This window comes from Arachis hypogaea, chromosome 6 (assembly GCF_003086295.3).
Source record: "Arachis hypogaea cultivar Tifrunner chromosome 6, arahy.Tifrunner.gnm2.J5K5, whole genome shotgun sequence".
Lineage (NCBI taxonomy): Eukaryota > Viridiplantae > Streptophyta > Magnoliopsida > Fabales > Fabaceae > Arachis > Arachis hypogaea.
The window spans coordinates 3,621,349-3,639,339 of NC_092041.1; the positions used below are offsets into that span (position 1 = coordinate 3,621,349).

The 17,991-nt window shown below is 36.3% G+C and overlaps 1 protein-coding gene across 1 annotated transcript; it reads left to right on the forward strand.

Moving 5' to 3' along the window:
* The first annotated feature begins 2,603 nt into the window (after positions 1-2,603).
* Positions 2,604-5,420, forward strand: LOC112695402 (hypothetical protein At1g04090). Its single transcript, XM_025747737.3, has 2 exons — positions 2,604-2,965; positions 3,497-5,420. The coding sequence occupies exons 1-2, from the start codon at positions 2,836-2,838 to the stop codon at positions 5,092-5,094; spliced, it is 1,728 nt and encodes a 575-aa protein (XP_025603522.1). The 5' UTR covers positions 2,604-2,835; the 3' UTR covers positions 5,095-5,420.
* The last annotated feature ends 12,571 nt before the right edge of the window (positions 5,421-17,991 follow it).

A 17,991-nucleotide genomic window follows, 5' to 3' on the forward strand; every position in this document is an offset into this window, starting at 1 on the left:
GTAATTGTTCACTACAATTTTGCGCTTTTCTTCATTTACGTAATTCAATATGATTAATTGAATCGTGGTTATTCTTGCAAATTTTCACAGGTTGATAGATATGACACAACAGAATAGGGACTAGTACAAGCAAAAAGTACTGCAATAGCGTCGGATGCTGGATCAGTTACAATTGGATGAGGTAAGCGAGTTACCCTTTTATTTGGTCACAGTTGCATAAATTACTCATACTTTTTTAGCACCTGTCACTGATGATTATTTCACAATGTATATTATTTCTTGTGAATGCCCTACAATGACGACTCTGTACTACAGAACATCTGCCTGCCATGGCTGAAGGAAGGGTAGAGTGGGAGACATGGATGTCTATTGTTTTCCTCGTCTGCTTTAACATAGTTGAATTTTACCATGTTGATCGGGTGAAACGCCAGTTTAATAGCGAACAGCCAGTACCAGGGGACCTAGTCAACATTGACAGGTTCCTAACTACCACAGGACGTGGCGAGGATGTATGGTTGCCTACCAAGCTTCGTGAATGGTATGATCGGTGGAGGGCTAAACACGTGTCGATGGTCCTGAGACATAGTTCGTGCCAAATACATGTGTGCTCCTCCAACCCTACACACCTCCCAAACGAAATAACACATACATGGTTAGTATTTACACAAAATATAACAGTGATAAATGATATTAATTACACCACAGTTAAACGAGGCATCACCAATATCCGAGATTCTATTGGAGGGCAACATGGAGACTCCACGGGCATCCAGCTGCATATTGCTGGAAATAAACATGGTACTTTAATCGGTCCGACTCCACTACTTGGTACTCAGTACTTCTGTGAATGCTGCAATTCTTCACACCCTATATCACTGTATATCTACTCTTGAAGTTGGGGCCAATACAAAACTCCACGCCACTATCTAAGTTGTAATTCTCTTCACCCATATTGAAAAATGAGTTTTCTCGTGCATCGCATCCAGATCTAGCGTCTGATAGTGACTAGGTACAGCTGAGAAGGCAGGAATTGGTTGTGGAGTAAAAAGAAGATACCGAACTGATGTCTCAACCGGCGTTTCGGGTATGAACTTTTTCTCGTCGTCATCTTCAGAAGAACTACTCTTGTTGCTTTCCGCAATATACTCCTCGTCGGATTCCTCATCATCCACGTCCATGTCTTCGACTGAATTCGCAATGTGTATCGGTTGCGGTGCGAGAGGTGGGTCGTCCTACACTAAATTCGAGTGGCTAGATCCACGGCCACCAACATCGCAGACCTCTGCAGAAAGCTCAATGACTTATTGCGTCATGATTCTCCCATGGATGTCAAACATGAGCCACACATGCTCGTCGCCATGGAGGCAAAACAGACGAGAAAACTCCATTTCACATTGGTGCTAGCAATCTATACCCCACCCTTCCTATCTCTTTTCTCCCGCTACCACCAACATTACTCAATATCAGACTCTTCAAATCGGACAAAGAACTAACTCGTCAGGTGCGCAAAAGAATGGGATTATCACACTCAAATATCACGTCGGTGTCACTGTTTCTCATATGCCGATTGGGATACACACTTACAACCACATATCCACCACCACTAGACATTTTAGCTTATTTTTCGGAAGAAAGCCGGAAGAAAAGAAGAAGTGAAATGTTTGTGAAAAATACAAAAGGTTGCACATCTTTTTATAGCTGCTGAAAATTTATTGTAATGTATCTCGTTTACAGTGTAAACGTTATAATTTTTTACGTATTTTGTTTACAGTGTAAATGAAATAAGAGTGCACATATCTCGTTTATAGTGTAAACAAGATAAGAGATAAAATATTATTTCAGTAAAAATGCTACAAATTATATATTTTGATAAATAAAAAATTTATTTTATTTATTTTAAAAAATTCCTTCACTATCTTTGGAGAAGAAAATAAATTTAAAAAAATATATCAGTTTTCTTACCCAAATTCCTGCCAATCAATTTTTTTTATCAGTTTTTATAAAGACATAAAAACAATAGAAATATTATATACATTAATTTTTGTATACCATTTTTTATATAACTTTCACTTTCAATATTAAGAATAGTTGATAAAAATTATAGAAAGCTTCTCAGATAAAAACGAACGTTTTTTTTTAAATATTTTTTAGTAATTAAAATTTAATATATTTATTTTTGTTTAAATTAGGCTAAATAAATTAATTTGACCCAAAAAATAGTGAATTAAATATTAAATTAGTCTAAATAATATTATTTTTTGTAGAAAATAATTATAATATTCTTATTATGAAAATGACTAAAATATTTCTATTTCAGTTTCTATAATAAAATTATTGTGGTCATTTTTTTTAAAAAAAATATTAATTTAGACCACTTCAAAATTTAATTCATCATTTTTTATCAAATTAATTTGTCTAATATAATTTTAATAAAAATAATACAATTTAATCGATTATATATATTAAATTTTAATTATTAAAAAATATTTTTTAAAAAAATATTTTAGATATCTTTATCTTAATCTTAGTAACTCCCAAAATTATATCATGAAAAAAAAATATACATCAAAAGATTATATATAATAAATAAATGGTGTAAACGTGTTATCTCTCATAATGAAGGGAGCATGAAGTTGCTGTAGACTAGTGTCGTGTCTTCCTTCTCCTGGGTGATGTGGTCAACGTGGTGAACCACATCACTGAACACTGATTACTCCATTTCTGCACTTTACTTTGTTACATCAATACACCGTAAACCATCTTCGTTTCAGCTCTCACATGCTCAAGAACCAGCATCACTCTCAACATTAACTCTTTGTGGTGTCATAGAGAGAGATGTTTGGGTGTGAATGCTTTTGGTGGAATAATAATAACATTAATAATACCGAACCTTCTCAACTCTACTCTTCATTTGCTGAACCTCAACCATTCTCTCTGCCTGCACCTCTTCCCGATTGGCCACAAGGTATCTATTTATTGACAATAATAATACGCTTTCTATCTGTAACTCTTTTTGGGGATGCTGCTTCTGTTCTTTTCCTCTTCTATTTTTGCTATTATTCAAGGATATACACCAGAAATTCAGGCCCTTTTCTTCTTTGATTTCGTTCTCATACTAAATTAACAAGCCCCGTGTCACGGCGGGGGTTAATCCTTTCAATTAGGAGGCCACCTTGTCAATCCATGGTGAAAAATCTACACTTGACATGGTTTAAGACTTTTTAGTGAATTTTATGAATGTACTTGAAGTTGAAGGCAGCAAAATGCATAGCTCTTGCATGTGTTATTTTGTTCAGATTTGTGCTTCATGCTGCTATCCTATGAGTTTTTGTTCAGGGGTTGAAAAATATTCATTAATGCATCAATTGATACACCTTTATTGCAAAATTTTTTACCATTAGTGCATCAGACTTGAGTTGTTAACTAATAAACTAATATCCTGTATTTACTACATGGTTGATCTAATTTTTTGAATAATATTAATATGTTGTTATAGGTGGTGCTTTTTCCAGTGGAAGAATAAGCCTTGGACAATTAGAAGTTGTAAAAATAACCAATTTTGAGAGAGTTTGGTGCTGCACACAGGGTTTCACATTCTACAGACCTTTGGAGATTCCTGATGGTTTTCACTGCCTTGGACACTACTGCCAATCCAATGTGCAGCCATTGCGAGGATATGTTCTTGTGGCTGGTGAAACTGCTTTGGAACCTGAACCTGAAGCTAATCATTATTCTTCAAATAGCCCTGTGTCAGAATCTCCGGCTCTAAGAAAGCCAATTAACTACTCTTTAATATGGAGTGCTGAGTCACCGGATGGTGGATGTGGTTATTTCTGGTTGCCAAATCCTCCGGCGGGTTATAAAGCAATGGGCATAGTAGTTACTAGCATACCGGATGAACCTGACGTTGAAGAAGTTAGATGCGTGCGAAAGGATTTGACAGAAGTTTGTGAGACTTGTGATCTGTTAATAACAATGGACTCAAAATTTTCAAAAAACTCATTTCATGTTTGGAACACACAACCTTATAGAAGAGGTATGTTAGGTAGAGGTGTAGCTGTTGGGACATTCTTCTGCAGCACCTATGCTGATTCTGGCATAGTGTTTGATATTGCTTGCCTGAGGAGTCTTGATTCCACCTTACACGCCATGCCGAATCTAAGCCAAATTCATGCACTTATTAAGCATTATGGTCCGACCATGTACTTCCATCCTGATGAGGTATACTTGCCATCATCTGTGCAATGGTTTTTCAAGGACGGAGCGCTTCTGTATTCACAAGGTAGTGAGAAGGGTAAGAATATTGAGTATGATGGTTCGAACTTACCAAGTGGAGGAACAAACGACGGCTTATTTTGGATAGATTTGCCTACAGATGATGATGCCAGAGATAATCTCAAGAAGGGAAACATAGAGAGTGCAAAACTGTATGTTCATGTGAAACCAGCATTGGGAGGAACATTTACTGATATTGCAATGTGGGTGTTCTGTCCTTTCAATGGACCTGCCACCCTTAAGGTGGGTTTGTTGAACATTGAGATGAGTAAGATAGGAGAACATGTAGGTGACTGGGAGCACTTTACCCTCCGTGTAAGTAACTTCACCGGAGAGCTATGGTCAATGTTCTTCTCTCAGCATAGTGGCGGCGAATGGGTGGATGCATTCGACTTGGAGTTCATTGAAGGGACTAACAAACCAATTGTTTATTCATCAAAGCATGGGCATGCTAGCTACCCTCATGAAGGTACTTACCTTCAGGGGATATCTATATCCAGACTTGGAATCGGAGCTCGGAATGATGCTGCAAAAAGTGATATTGTTGTGGATTCAAGCACAAAGTATGAGATTGTTGCGGCGGAGTATCTTGGAGCCGTAGAGGAACCATGTTGGTTGCAGTATATGAGAGAGTGGGGTCCTAGCATTGTGTATGACTCACGTTCTGAGATAGACAAGCTGATAGATATGCTGCCTGTGTTTGTTAGATTTTCTGTGGAGAATTTATTTGAATTGTTTCCAACAGAGCTTTATGGTGAGGAGGGACCAATTGGTCCAAAGGGGAAAGCCAATTGGTTAGGAGATGAAATATGCAGCTAGTCCTCCTATCCCAGAAGGAAAAGAATCTCAAGTGATCACTGCCAATTTATGTGTTGTATTGTTAGTCTTGAAAATGGCCATGTCATATTAATAGGACAAACCAAACATTCTATACTTGTGTAGTTGTGTTTATATCCCTCTTAATATGATACATTTTCATCTTCAAAATGTAAGCAGGTATTGTCTAGGATGGTAATATAGGTTAGATTATAATTCCTAGTGGTATGAAAAAGAACATATATGTGGTTCTAAAACCTTATGAACGAATGTAAAACATGAGATGAAAAATGGTAAATATTCGGAATAAATTTTTGTCCTTACACAAATTTTGTTTGGTAAACTAACTTGGGCGGTTGAAGTAAAAATTTGTTTGATAAACTAACTTCACCGGGAGTAAAATTTCAAATTTAAAAGAGTGAGGTGACAATAGTGGTGCGTGATTTTACTAAATTTGAAGAACATATTATTCAATTTTTAGATTATTCTATATATGTAAGTTAATTTATTTAATATTGATTTATTACTTGGTACGACCTGATACACTTATCGGTTAGTTTGTCATACCTGATACACTTATCGGTTAGTTTGTCATATTCAAAATCCGCATCAGCACTCTCAGCGCTTTTTCATGAAGTCTCAAAAATGCGCCTCTATCTCTAACGTTGCCCTTGTTTTTTGGTGGCATAGTCACAGTTCGCCCCCCTTCATTTGGGTTTGATGACTAGACGCGACAATTTCGTCCTCCCAATATTTGTTTCCATAAAATTGGATTACACACCAAATGAACTATTTTTAGCAAATACACTTAAACTGGCCCAATAATAATAATAAAAAAGACGGACTAATTTCAGTGCCTTTAGACTTGGAATAAATGCAACTTTATGAACCACTTTAACCCTATAAAAATAGAAAGAAAAACCTTTGTTGTAGGCCAATGGCCAATTTTCAATGTTTGTCGTATGAAATAGGAAGAATGTAAGCTCGGAAAGCTTCAGCCACACTGTGTAGTACACAACATCGATAGAACTAGGGGTGTACATGGAGTGATCCGGCCCAGATCCGAATATTTTAGGGGTTAATTTGGTGTGATTTTACTGGGTCTAGGGCCAGGTCCGAGTCTCAAAAATAGGCACGGTCATTATTTAGGGCTGGGTCCGGATTAAAGCGAACCCAACTTCACCCGACCCATGTGCACTATCTAAAAAAGGTATATATGTTTTAAATTAATTCTAATATTATGTTATATTAATTATAAGTTTATTGTTTTATTTTTAATCACACTTGTTGAATTAGAAAATATATCAAAGAAGTATCAAATTAGAATTTATGGACAACCAGTATTTATACTCTTCTGAGAGAACCACCATGAGGAAAGGAGTATTAGAACTAGATACTTTGGATATTATTAGAACCACCATGAGAAAAGGAGTCTTGGAACTAGATACTTTGGATATTATTCATTCTCAAAACAAAATAAATGCCATTACTCAACACTTGGGTAGATTACAAATTTCAGCTACTAATACCCAAGATTTTCCTTATGACATGAGTGGTAGATTTTCTCAAGGTGAGAATTATGATTATGGTCAATTTTTCTCTGAACAGGTTAATTACAGGGACAATTCTTCCAAGACTTACAATTTGGGGTGGAGAAATCACCCAAATTTTGGATGGGAAAATCAACCACAGAGGCAACCATATTTCAACAACAACTCTCCTCAGGGTAATTTCAATCAAAATCATTTCAACAATAACAGCAGTTAGTTTCAGTCCTCTCAACAATACCATGTGCCCCCTCCTTCTCAGAAACTTTCTAACTTGGAATCTTTAGTTGCAGAATTCTCCAAGAACACTAATAGTTTTATGTAGGAAACTAGAGCTTCAATTAGAAACTTAGAGGTTCAAATGGGTCAGTTAAGCAAGCAAGTAGTTAAGAGACCTCCTCACACCTTCCCCAGTGATACAATACCCAACCCAATAGAAGAGTGCAAGGCCATACATCTGAGAAGTGGAAAGGTAGCAGGCACAGAGGCATACGTTAGTGAGGAGCCGGTTGAAAAAAAGCTCCGGAGGAGATTCAAAACAAAGTGGAGCACGCCCCTGAGAGGAGCAATACAAAGTGAAGTCTCTAGTGCTTGAGTACAAGCCAAAAATTTCATATCCTCAGAGGCTTCAGAAGGCATCCAAAGACAAGCAATTCTCAATATTCCTAGAAGTCTTCAGAAAGCTTCAGATCAACATTCCTTTTGCAAAAGCTTTGGAGCAATTGTCTCTCTATGCTAAATTCATGAAGGAATTATTGACCAATAAGAGAAATTGAAAAGAGAGTGAAAATGCGGTGCTCACCAAGAAATTCAGTGCAATTATCCAGCAGGTTCTCCTGGAGAAGATGCAAGATCCGAGAAGCTTTTTAATTCCTTGCACCATTGGAGATATTACTATTCAGAGGGCATTATGTGATCTTGTAGTATGCATCAATCTCATGCCACTTTCTTTTATGAGAAAGCTCCAAATTGATGAGGTAAAACCTACAAGAATTTTTCTTCAACTTGCTGACCTTTCAATTAAATATCCTCTTGGAGTTGTTGAGAATTTACTAGTGAAAGTAGGACCCTTCATTTTTCTTGCTGATTTTGTGATACTGGATATGGAAGAAGATGTGAATGCTTTCATTATTTTGAGAAGACCTTTTCTAGATACAGGGAAAGCCCTTATTGATGTGCAAAAGGGTGAGTTGACTCTGAGAGGCAATGGTGAAGAGGTTGATCTTAATGTGCTTGAGGCCTTGCAACATCCTAATGATTCTGAAGGATGTACGAGAGTTGATTTAATTGAGCCATTGATTCAAGAGGTCCTTGATATTGTTTTGGAACCCCATTCAGAGGATGGTTTGCTAGAGATTGATGATTCACCACCACAGAAGGGGGAACCAAACACGCATACTAAGGAGGAAGGCCCACCCAAGATTGAGTTGAAGCCCTTGCCTCCCTCTCTTAAGTATGCTTTTCTAGGCGAGCAAGATTCTTATCCAGTGATTATTAACTCCTCTTTGAGTCATGATGAAGAGGAGGTGTTGATACAGGTGCTTAGTAACCCCTTTTTACTTTTCTTCTTCTATTTCACCCTCCCTTCTCCACCCAAAAATTACCTTTTTTGCACCCATTGCACATCCTTTCTATTTCTCCATCCTCTATTTTCTGATTTTCTTTACTCGGGGATGAGTAAAATTTTTAAGTTTGGTGTGGTCGCGCTGCTTGTTCTTTAACTATTATACATGGCACCAAAGGAAGGAGAGTCCTCTTCAAGGAAGAGGAAGGAAAAGGCCCCTCAGACTGGTCCATTTGATGCCAACCGGTTCAGCTCTAAAGTGTACGAATATCACTTCTTTGAGATCACCAGTAAAAAAAAAGTGATTCCTGAAGTCTAGTTTGATCTCAAGTTAGATGAGTATCCGAAGATTTAGGAGCAGATACAGAGAAGAGGCTGGGGAACATTATGTAAATCGCATACTGATGTGGTCCAACTGAAGGTCCAGAAATTTTATGGAAATGTGTGGGTTACATACAAGCATGTGTGGGGTGTGATCCCAGTCCCAAGAACTACCACACTATGACAAGAGAGAGGATTCTAGACTTCGGCCCAAGGAGTATGAGGGAGGCACTCCAACTACCACCTCTGAGGGATAATGATCATTCCTATATTGAGAGGATGTGTGGTGATCAGAGACATGATCAGATTCTTCCATACATATGCCTCCTGGGAGCCCAATAGAGGCTGAATTTAGAAGGGCAACCAAATCAGCTGGGGTGGCATGATTTGAAGCCGGTAGCCCGAGGTTGGTTGGAGTTTATGCAATGCTCCATTATTCTGACTAGTAACGCTCTGAGGTTATCGTGGACCGAACTGTTATGATCCACTGCATCATGCTAGGGAATGAGATGGAGGTGAAGCTCACAATTCCACAGCAGATATACAGCATTGCCTCCAACGCCTCCACACATGTCAAGCTGGCCTTCCTACATCTCATCCACCGCCTCTGTGATGCTACAAGAGTGCGCCTAGAGAACGACATCCTCATCCTCATAGAGAGGCCAATCTCTAGAAGGACGACTATGGAGTATGCCAGAGAATATGCACAGTCCCTGAGAGACAATCCCGCAGCCGAGGGAGAGCCGATTCTCCCTCTTCAGCAGGAGCAGCCCATGATGTCTCAGGGACACTACTTTCCACCACAGGAGTTTGGCATCAGCTTACCTCATCCATTGAGCAGCTGGTGATTGGCCAGGATGGTCATGGTGCCCTCCTTTAGCAGGTTTTGGCTGAGCAGCAGAGTTAGCACTAGGAGCTCACCCAGATGAGACTAGACATAGGGCGACTGAGAGGATACCAAGGAGCTCAGTCGGTTGGAGAAGACGACCACCGGGATGACTCAGGTGGTTGTATTTTCTTTCGTTCTATTTTTCCTTTCCGTTCTTATTTTGTTATTTCTTATTTTCTGTTACTTTATTTTCTGTCCTTTACATGATATTTAGTGTTTTCGGTCTGTTTAGTTTATTTAGTTATAATTATTTTTATGTTTATTTAAAAAAAATTCTCATGTATAGCTCACTCAGCTTAAATTAAAAAAAAAAATAGAAGAGGAAAGTGGTGTAATGCATAAGCAGTTGAGTTCATATTTACAATTATCTTATTTAATTAGATGTAGTGGTATTTATTTGTAACTCTGAATGCATGAAAAAGAACAGTGCATATTTGATCTTAGAACAAAGAAAGTTAATTCATGAGGAACAAGAATTTAGAGAAGTATTATGAATTCTTTAAAAATTAAACAAGAAGTTGATCCTTAAAACAAAAGAAACAGCAAAAAAAATAAAAATAAAACGTAAGGTCTAAGGCTCTGAACATTAATGGCTAGGAAGGTTAAAAATGATCAAAGCTCAAAGAGTTATTTTTCTAACTGTATGCTTGTGGTGTGAATGTGTCAAGTAACTCTTGAGATAGAACACTTAGAGTCAAAGTCAAGTACAAATAAAGAGAAGCTAAAGGATCTGAGCACCACTAACTGGGAAAATTAATAGAAAAATCAAAGCTCAAAGAATTCCCTAGTTAAGTGCTTGTGGTGTTTCTGTGTCGAGCAAAGTTTGAGACAAAACATTTAGAGTCACGGTTAGGCTCAAGGTACAAAACACCAAAGAAAAAAAAAAGAAAATATTATGTTCAAGGATTAATTGAAATTTAAAAGAGAGAGAATCCATAACATCATCCATATTCTAGTTCTGAATGATATTGGCATTCCTGAGTCTTCAAGGGACAGTGAGATGTCAAAACTACTCATAATCACAGTATCATCAACCTCACTCAGAAGATAGACAGGAGCTTGATTGAAAACTCAACTCTTAGGCAAATTTACATCTCGAGTTTCTATTGTTTTCAGTTGCTTGAGGATAAACAACGATTTAAGTTTGGTGTTGTGATGCGTGAACATCTTTCCTATCTTTTCTTAGTAATTTAGATGTGGATTTGTTGAGTTTTTATGAGATTTGGTATTTTAGACCATCATGAATGCTACTTTGAGTCGTACTGCTATTTTGTTAATTATAAAAGACATTCGGACGAGTTTGACAGAGTTTATGTAGTAGAAAAGTGAGAAAGATAGTTACTATCAAGTTGGCGCTAAACACCGAGCCTCGTGATTTGTGCAAGCATTCTGTGAAGCTGGCACTAAACGCCACGACTCGGCATTTAGCGCTAGGTGACTCGTAATTTGTGCAAGGAATTTGTGAAGGTGGCGTTAAACGCCACTACCCAGCGTTTAGCGCCGGTGATACAAAAAGTTAAAATTGCATTTTGTTTGGTGATGCTAAACACCACTGCTCGGTGTTTAGTGCCAGGTCTGTGTCAAGCAATTCCACAGAAGATAGTTTTTGGTTTTTAATTTAATTTTTAAATTAAGAAAAGATATTTTATAGGATTTTAAAAATTTAATTTTTTATCAATTAGGATTAAATATAAAAGGAGAAAAGATTCAGCTCTTCAAAATCTCTTCTCTTTTTCTTTCTCATTCGGCACTTTTACATTTTTAACTTTAGGTTTTTCTCTGAGTCATGAGCAACTAAACCTCCATTGTTAAGGTTAGAAGTTCTGTTTATTTTAATGGATTAATACTATTGTCTTTCTACTCTTAATCAATGCACTAATTTAAATTCAAGGATTGATTTCGTTCTTTATCCTAGGAATTAGAATATATTGGAAGATAACTCTTTTTCTATTTGAATTCTTATTGAATCTTGGAAAAGTTATATCACTAGAATTACAGCTTGAAATCAATTCCTCACAACTCTCTAATTATTTGGATTTAACGTAATACGTGATATATAATCGCCTTATTTTTTGGTACTTAGGGTTTGTTTGGCTCATAAACTAGAATTAGACTTAACCTTTTATTTAAATTAAGTAACCATGAAATTAGCGGTCGATTGGATTAGAGGAGATTAAATTACTAAGGAATTAGGGTTTAATCACTTAAAGTTTGTATGAATTGAATCTTTGCATGATTAAAATAGTTAATGAGAATTGTTAATCCGAAAATTTAAACATCTCCAAAATGTTAACTATTTTCTTATATTAATCTCACCAACAATTCGCTGTTTGCTTTCTTGCACTCTATGATTTACTATTTTATGCTATTTGAACTTAAAACCACTCATTTTAACTTGTCTGACTAGCTTAATCACTCAACTATTGTTGATCCGTCCATTAATTCTTGTGGGATTAACACTCACTCACCTGAGTTATTACTTGGTACGACCCGATACACTTGTCGGTTAGTTTGTGGTATTCAAAATGGGAGTGCTTTTTCATGAAGTCTCGAAAATGCCCCTCAAATTGGGCCTCCATCTCTAATGCTGCCCTCGTTTTTTGGTGGCACAGTCACAATTCGCCTCCTTCATTTGGGCTTGATGACTGGACAGACAATTTCGTCCTCCCAATATTGTTCTTCATAAAATTATATTACACACCAAATGGACTATTTTTAGCAAATATATTTAAACTAGCCCAATATTAACAAATAAAAGACCAACTAATTTCAGTGTTCTTAGACTTGAAACAAATACAATTTTATGAACCACTTTAACCCTATAAAAATAAAAAAGAAAATTTTTGTTATAGACCAATGGCCAATTTTCGATGTTTGTCGTATGAAATAGGAAGAAGGTAAGCTCAGAAACCTTCAGCAACATCGTGTAGTACACAACATCGATAAAACAACTCCTTCTTTTTTATTTTATTTTTGGTATAGTTGTAAAAATTGGACTGACTTATTCGATCAAATAAAAAATTTGCCCATCCAACTGCCAAATCGGGCTAAATTGTGAGTTAAACCCCAAAGTGGTCCCTGAGATTCACAAAATGCACCGATTTAGTCCCCGACTTCCTAATTGCACTAATTAAGTCCTCCATATTGGAAAAAATGCATCAAGGTGGTCCCCCTCGTATTTTCCAATCATGTTCGTTGCCGGAGGGAGTGACGTGGCCAATGAGTGCCACGCTGGAGGAGTGTAAAACGTCATCGTATTGGGTTTTGGTGCTAAACCCACTAATAGACGACACCGTTTCAAGTAAGCATATACAAAACGTTCAAACCCCCCTCTCCCAATATTCAAAGATCACTTCGTCTTCTTCATCTTCCCTTGAACTGAAAGCACCAAACCCTGGCATTGGAGAGCCCTGGTGTGGATTTTCATAGTGAAACAATTTGGAATTCAGAGGAACGTAGTCAGCGTTGGCTAAAGATCGGTGAAGGAAGGAGCAAATATTCTGCGTGAAATCTCCTGTGACAGAGGTAGGCATGCAGTATATTAGATAGTCTTGTTCTGTTTTACATAGTGGTAAGGTATCCATCGTTATGGATTTTACTTGGAAAATTGGTGTAGACTGATGGAAAACCATGGATACTATGTTAGTAGCTAGGGTTTTTGCATTGGGTAGTGCGGGTAGGGGTTATTGGAATGCTCTATTTTCAAATTGAAAATATGGGTATTTCTATAATGGCATAGTGACTAAAGTAGTTGTTAGTTAGCAATTTTGGAATATGGTATGTTGTTGTTTGCTGATTCGATATGTTAGTAAAAATGTTGTATATTTTTTTTTTCATTACAGATGGAAAAGTTGCTGGATATAATGTTCCATCATGGTGGAACGTTTAAGAAGAATGTTGATGGAAATTTGGTTTACTCACCTAATAATAGAGCTTGCTTAGGAGATTTAGATGAGGATACACTTGACGTCTTCTTCGTTAGGAACTATTTTAAGGAGTTGGGATATGACAAGGTAGTTGAGTGCTGGTGGTTGGTTCTAGAGAGGAGTTTAGAGGTTGGATTGAGAGCTCTGACCACTGATGATGAATTAAGGGAAATGTGCTTCCATGCACAAAGGAATGATGGAGTAGTTGATGTTTATTTCGAACATGGAGTTTCGACACCTGAACTGATGGAGGGGAAAGAAGCTGTCCTGTGTCTGGATTATATTCCAGAATAGGAGCCTGGTGGTGACTTAAATAAGAAGAACACCTCTGAGTATACCTTAAATGAAATGCCACATGACAAATGTGATCCTGACCCAGCTCCTCCTACTCCAATTCTCATTCCAAACAGTCCAATTGCAATCGCAGTTCATGCTAACACCCCCACCACAAGACCTACACATGATGACACGAAGTCCATGGCTGAACATGAGAACCCTAAACTCCATCATATACCCAACCCAAAACCCACCACAAAGCCCAATACAACCCCAACTGTCAAGCAGAATAAAAAACCCAAGCAGAACCAGAAGCCCAAGAGAAGGTAAGGAAAGAGTCAAAGAACTGGGTTCTTATATGGACTGGGGGATGAAGCCTATGAAAAGTTTGAGGTCCATGAACAACCAACAAACATGGTTGTCGATCTAGGAAAAAGACTTTGCACCTGCCAGTTCTGGATGTTAACAGGTAAAGTTACACTAAAATTATATTTATTTTCATTAAATTCATTTACATTATCATCATATTCAATTTAGGCTGTTTTTACTTGAACTATTCAATGGCATGGTCTGGACTTGAACTGCCTTTTGTTTGGTGTGCTTTAGGCATTCCCTGTGTTCACGCCTGTGCTGCTCTTGCACGGGTGAACAGGAGACCAGAGGATTTCTGTCACCCCTTGGTCACAATGGAGTCATACAGGAAGACCTATGAACATTACATCAATCCTCTCCCGGGCCCATCCATGTGGAAAAAATCAGCATATAGTCAGCCCCAGGCTCCAAACATCAAACGGAAACCAGGAAAGCTCACAACCAAAAGAAGAAAGGATGCTGATAAGGGTACTAGTGTAAACAAGAAAGCTAAGCATACTGTTACCCTAAAGAGACAGCTCAAGCCATTCACATGCACTTATTATGGTGTAAAGGGCCACACCAAGAGGGGTTGCAAACAGAAGAGAGCTGATGAGCTTGTTGCTGCTCTTACAGCTGCAGCAGCTACTGTGGCAGCTTTCAAGGCCAAAGCAAGTGCTAGTGGGAGTACACCAGCAACTGAATCAAGCAACACTGTCACTCCGGGACCACCAGCAGCTGACATTCCACCACCAGTGTCTGCATCGCAAGCTGAAGAGGTTGAATTATCCCAACCAAACTATGGTGGAACACAAGATGAGGTATAAAAGATTCCAAAATATTTGTTGTTTACTTCCTATTTACACTATTCATACAAATTATTACACTTTACGCAGACACCACCACCAACAACAACAAGGCCACCTAAATTACCAACCAAAAGGAGGACGCCACAACAACCAGTAACTACTTCTGTCGATCTCATGCAAGGAGCAAGTGCAGCTACATCTTCAAGGTTGGAAAGGTTCATGAAGTTTGTTCCAACACCATAGTTCAAGGCGCCACGGAAGAAAAACCCTTGATTTTGGATGTTCTATCAGCTTGTTTAAGAATATATATGGGATTTGGGCATTGGTTGATTTTTTTGGGTTTTTTTTGTTATTTCTCTAAAGGAATGGCTCTTAGCTAGACTGTTTGGTTTATTTTGATTTTCTAGTAGTAAATACTATAACAGAGTTTATGCTCCAATGTAGCTGTTCCAGTTTGTTTATCTTTATGTGGTCAAATGATACTGTGTTACATTGACAATGTTTTGTTTATACTCTACAACTGCTATTATCAATTTACCTCTTCTCTTCATTTAGTTTGTATTCTATTTTTGTAAAATCAATCTATAAATAATACACCAATAAGCTAAACAATTTCCATACATTTATTAACAGATGCTTTTAAACACAGTTCTTACATTTTTACCATCACGACTAAAACAACAACTAACAGAGAAAAAAACAGCAACCCTAACATTTGCATCATATATTTCTGGGTCCTTAACTCAGCCTCCGAATTTTCAATCCTCAAAGCAAGACTAACGTTCACTTCTTCATTGTTGTATGCCACAGTGTCTTCCAAATTTTCTTTATCATCTTCATCAATGTCTACCCATCGAAAAAACCCACACCATCTTCTTTCACTACTCTGTGAACATGAAATTTAACAGTTACCATCAAAATAGTCAACAACACATCTTCAGGAAACACTCACGTTGTAATTCGGGCATCCAAAGAAGGGCTTATTTGGGTGAGTTTCCGTTCCAGACCATCAGAACACAGGACATTTCTCACACCCACACCGCTCTGGTACTCGCGTGCCTCTACTCTGACTTGGCCTCCTTGTGGTTGATCGCATTGAACTTCCCTCTCCTTCAACTGCACGTCCAACCATCGTCCAACCAGCAAAGCAATGGGTACGAGAATGACCAGGGAAGAAGAAGAAGAAGAAGATGAAGATGAAGAACGTAGCTGACGAAGAAGTGCTGCACTACTTGTGAGTTAGGGTTTAAAAAGGGGTCAGGGACCAAATTGGGTCTTAAAAACTTTCATTTGCCACATCATCCAACCGTTAGACACTCCAGCGTGGCACTCATTGGTCACGTCACTCCCGCCGACAACGAACATGACCGGAAAATACGAGGGGGACCACCTTGATGCATTTTTTCCAATCTGAAGGACTTAATTAGTGCAATTGAAAATTCAGGGACTAAATCGGTGCATTTTGTGAATCTCAGGAACCACTTTGGGGTTTAACTTGTCTACTTAATATACTAAAACTGGGTTTTCCCCCAGCTAATAAGGGTGACGTGTCACTCTCTCGTGAGTCTGTTTTCCCTCCAAAACGAATAAAATTTTTCATCTATTCTAAATTATTTATTATAATTATATTGTTATATTATATTTAATATTTTATGAATAATATATAATTATACTAATTTAAGAACATATCTTCATTATAATTATATCAAATCAATATTTAATGCACTATTAAACTACTTATCAATTATAATGCGTAATTACCGTACATAATAACAAATTGCCTTAATAGTAATTAATTTACCTATTTATTTTTGTTTTACTAAGGTCTATAAATAGTATTTTTCTGTCGTACATACATCTAAATTTGAGAGTCAGCTCATAATTTTATATTTAGTATTTTTTTTACTACTTCATTGAATAAGAATGTATTCTTCATTTTTTATTAAAGTTGATCCTTTTAAGGTACAATTTATAATTTTCTATAATATTTTTCATATACTCATTCTATTATATTATTCTTTTAATAATTTATTAATTGTTGTTACTCTAAGTTGTTCTTATCGTCTAATGTTCCAATTCAATTGTCTTTTACCACAATCGTTTACAATGCATCACATCTATAAAATACCTCATCGAGTTGTCTTCACTGATTCGGATTCCAACTACATTGATGTAAGCGTTCAAAGAAGGGGCAATAATTTCTACTTTACCGAATGATTGTTGGATCTATTCACCTATTATGACCAACCTAATAGAATGTGGTTAAAGGAGGATGAGTAAATTATTATAATTTTAATTATTCGATTAAAATTGTAATATCAGTTGTGATATTTTAATTATTAATGCATTATTAAACTACTTATCAATAATTTTAATTATCTAACATTTGTAATTTATTTTTATAATTAAAATAATTAAAATTAAGTAGATCGTTATTAAACTACTTATCAATAATTTTAATTATCTAACATTTATAATTTACTCATCCTCCTTTTTTATCAAATTATTATAATTATTCGGTTGCATAATTTCTCATTAGATTCACCATCCTAAATTGGTCAATTTGGTTCAAATTCAGATTTTGTTTTTCTTTTTTTTTAATTGCTCTTATTGCAGCAAGTGTCCTCAGATTTTTATTGTGAGCTGCAAAATAAATGTCCCAAACTCTCAATACTTTTGTCATCCTTTTCATTGTGTTTTTAACTCTGTTGATGTACTATTAATTTTAAATTTGTACGAATTTTAAATGTTGATACTTACGATATTATTTCAGTTGGTTGTCGTTACGAGAATGACTTTATACTATACGTGACTAAAGACTAGAATAGATTCAATATTGTTTAAGTAATTTTGGTTTTAATATTAGTATTTGATTTAATTATAATTAGAGAATTTTAAATTATTGCCTCAATTTATATATTATGATTATTTTTCGTGGATGTACTATTTTTAAATAATTTAATAATTAATAAAATAAAGTGGTGTCAAGTATATTATTTAAGTTTATTTTTATTCTTTATTTTTTATTGATATTTTCATTATATTTGACAAAAAAAATTCTACCTAAATATATAATTTTTCGTTGTCCTAAGCACAATTTAGTTGCCAATAAAAATCGATTTTATCTATAAAAAATAATGAAACATGTATCTTTTGATATTATATTAATATAGTAAGTAGACATTATGATATAATAATATCTTTAATTGCATTATAA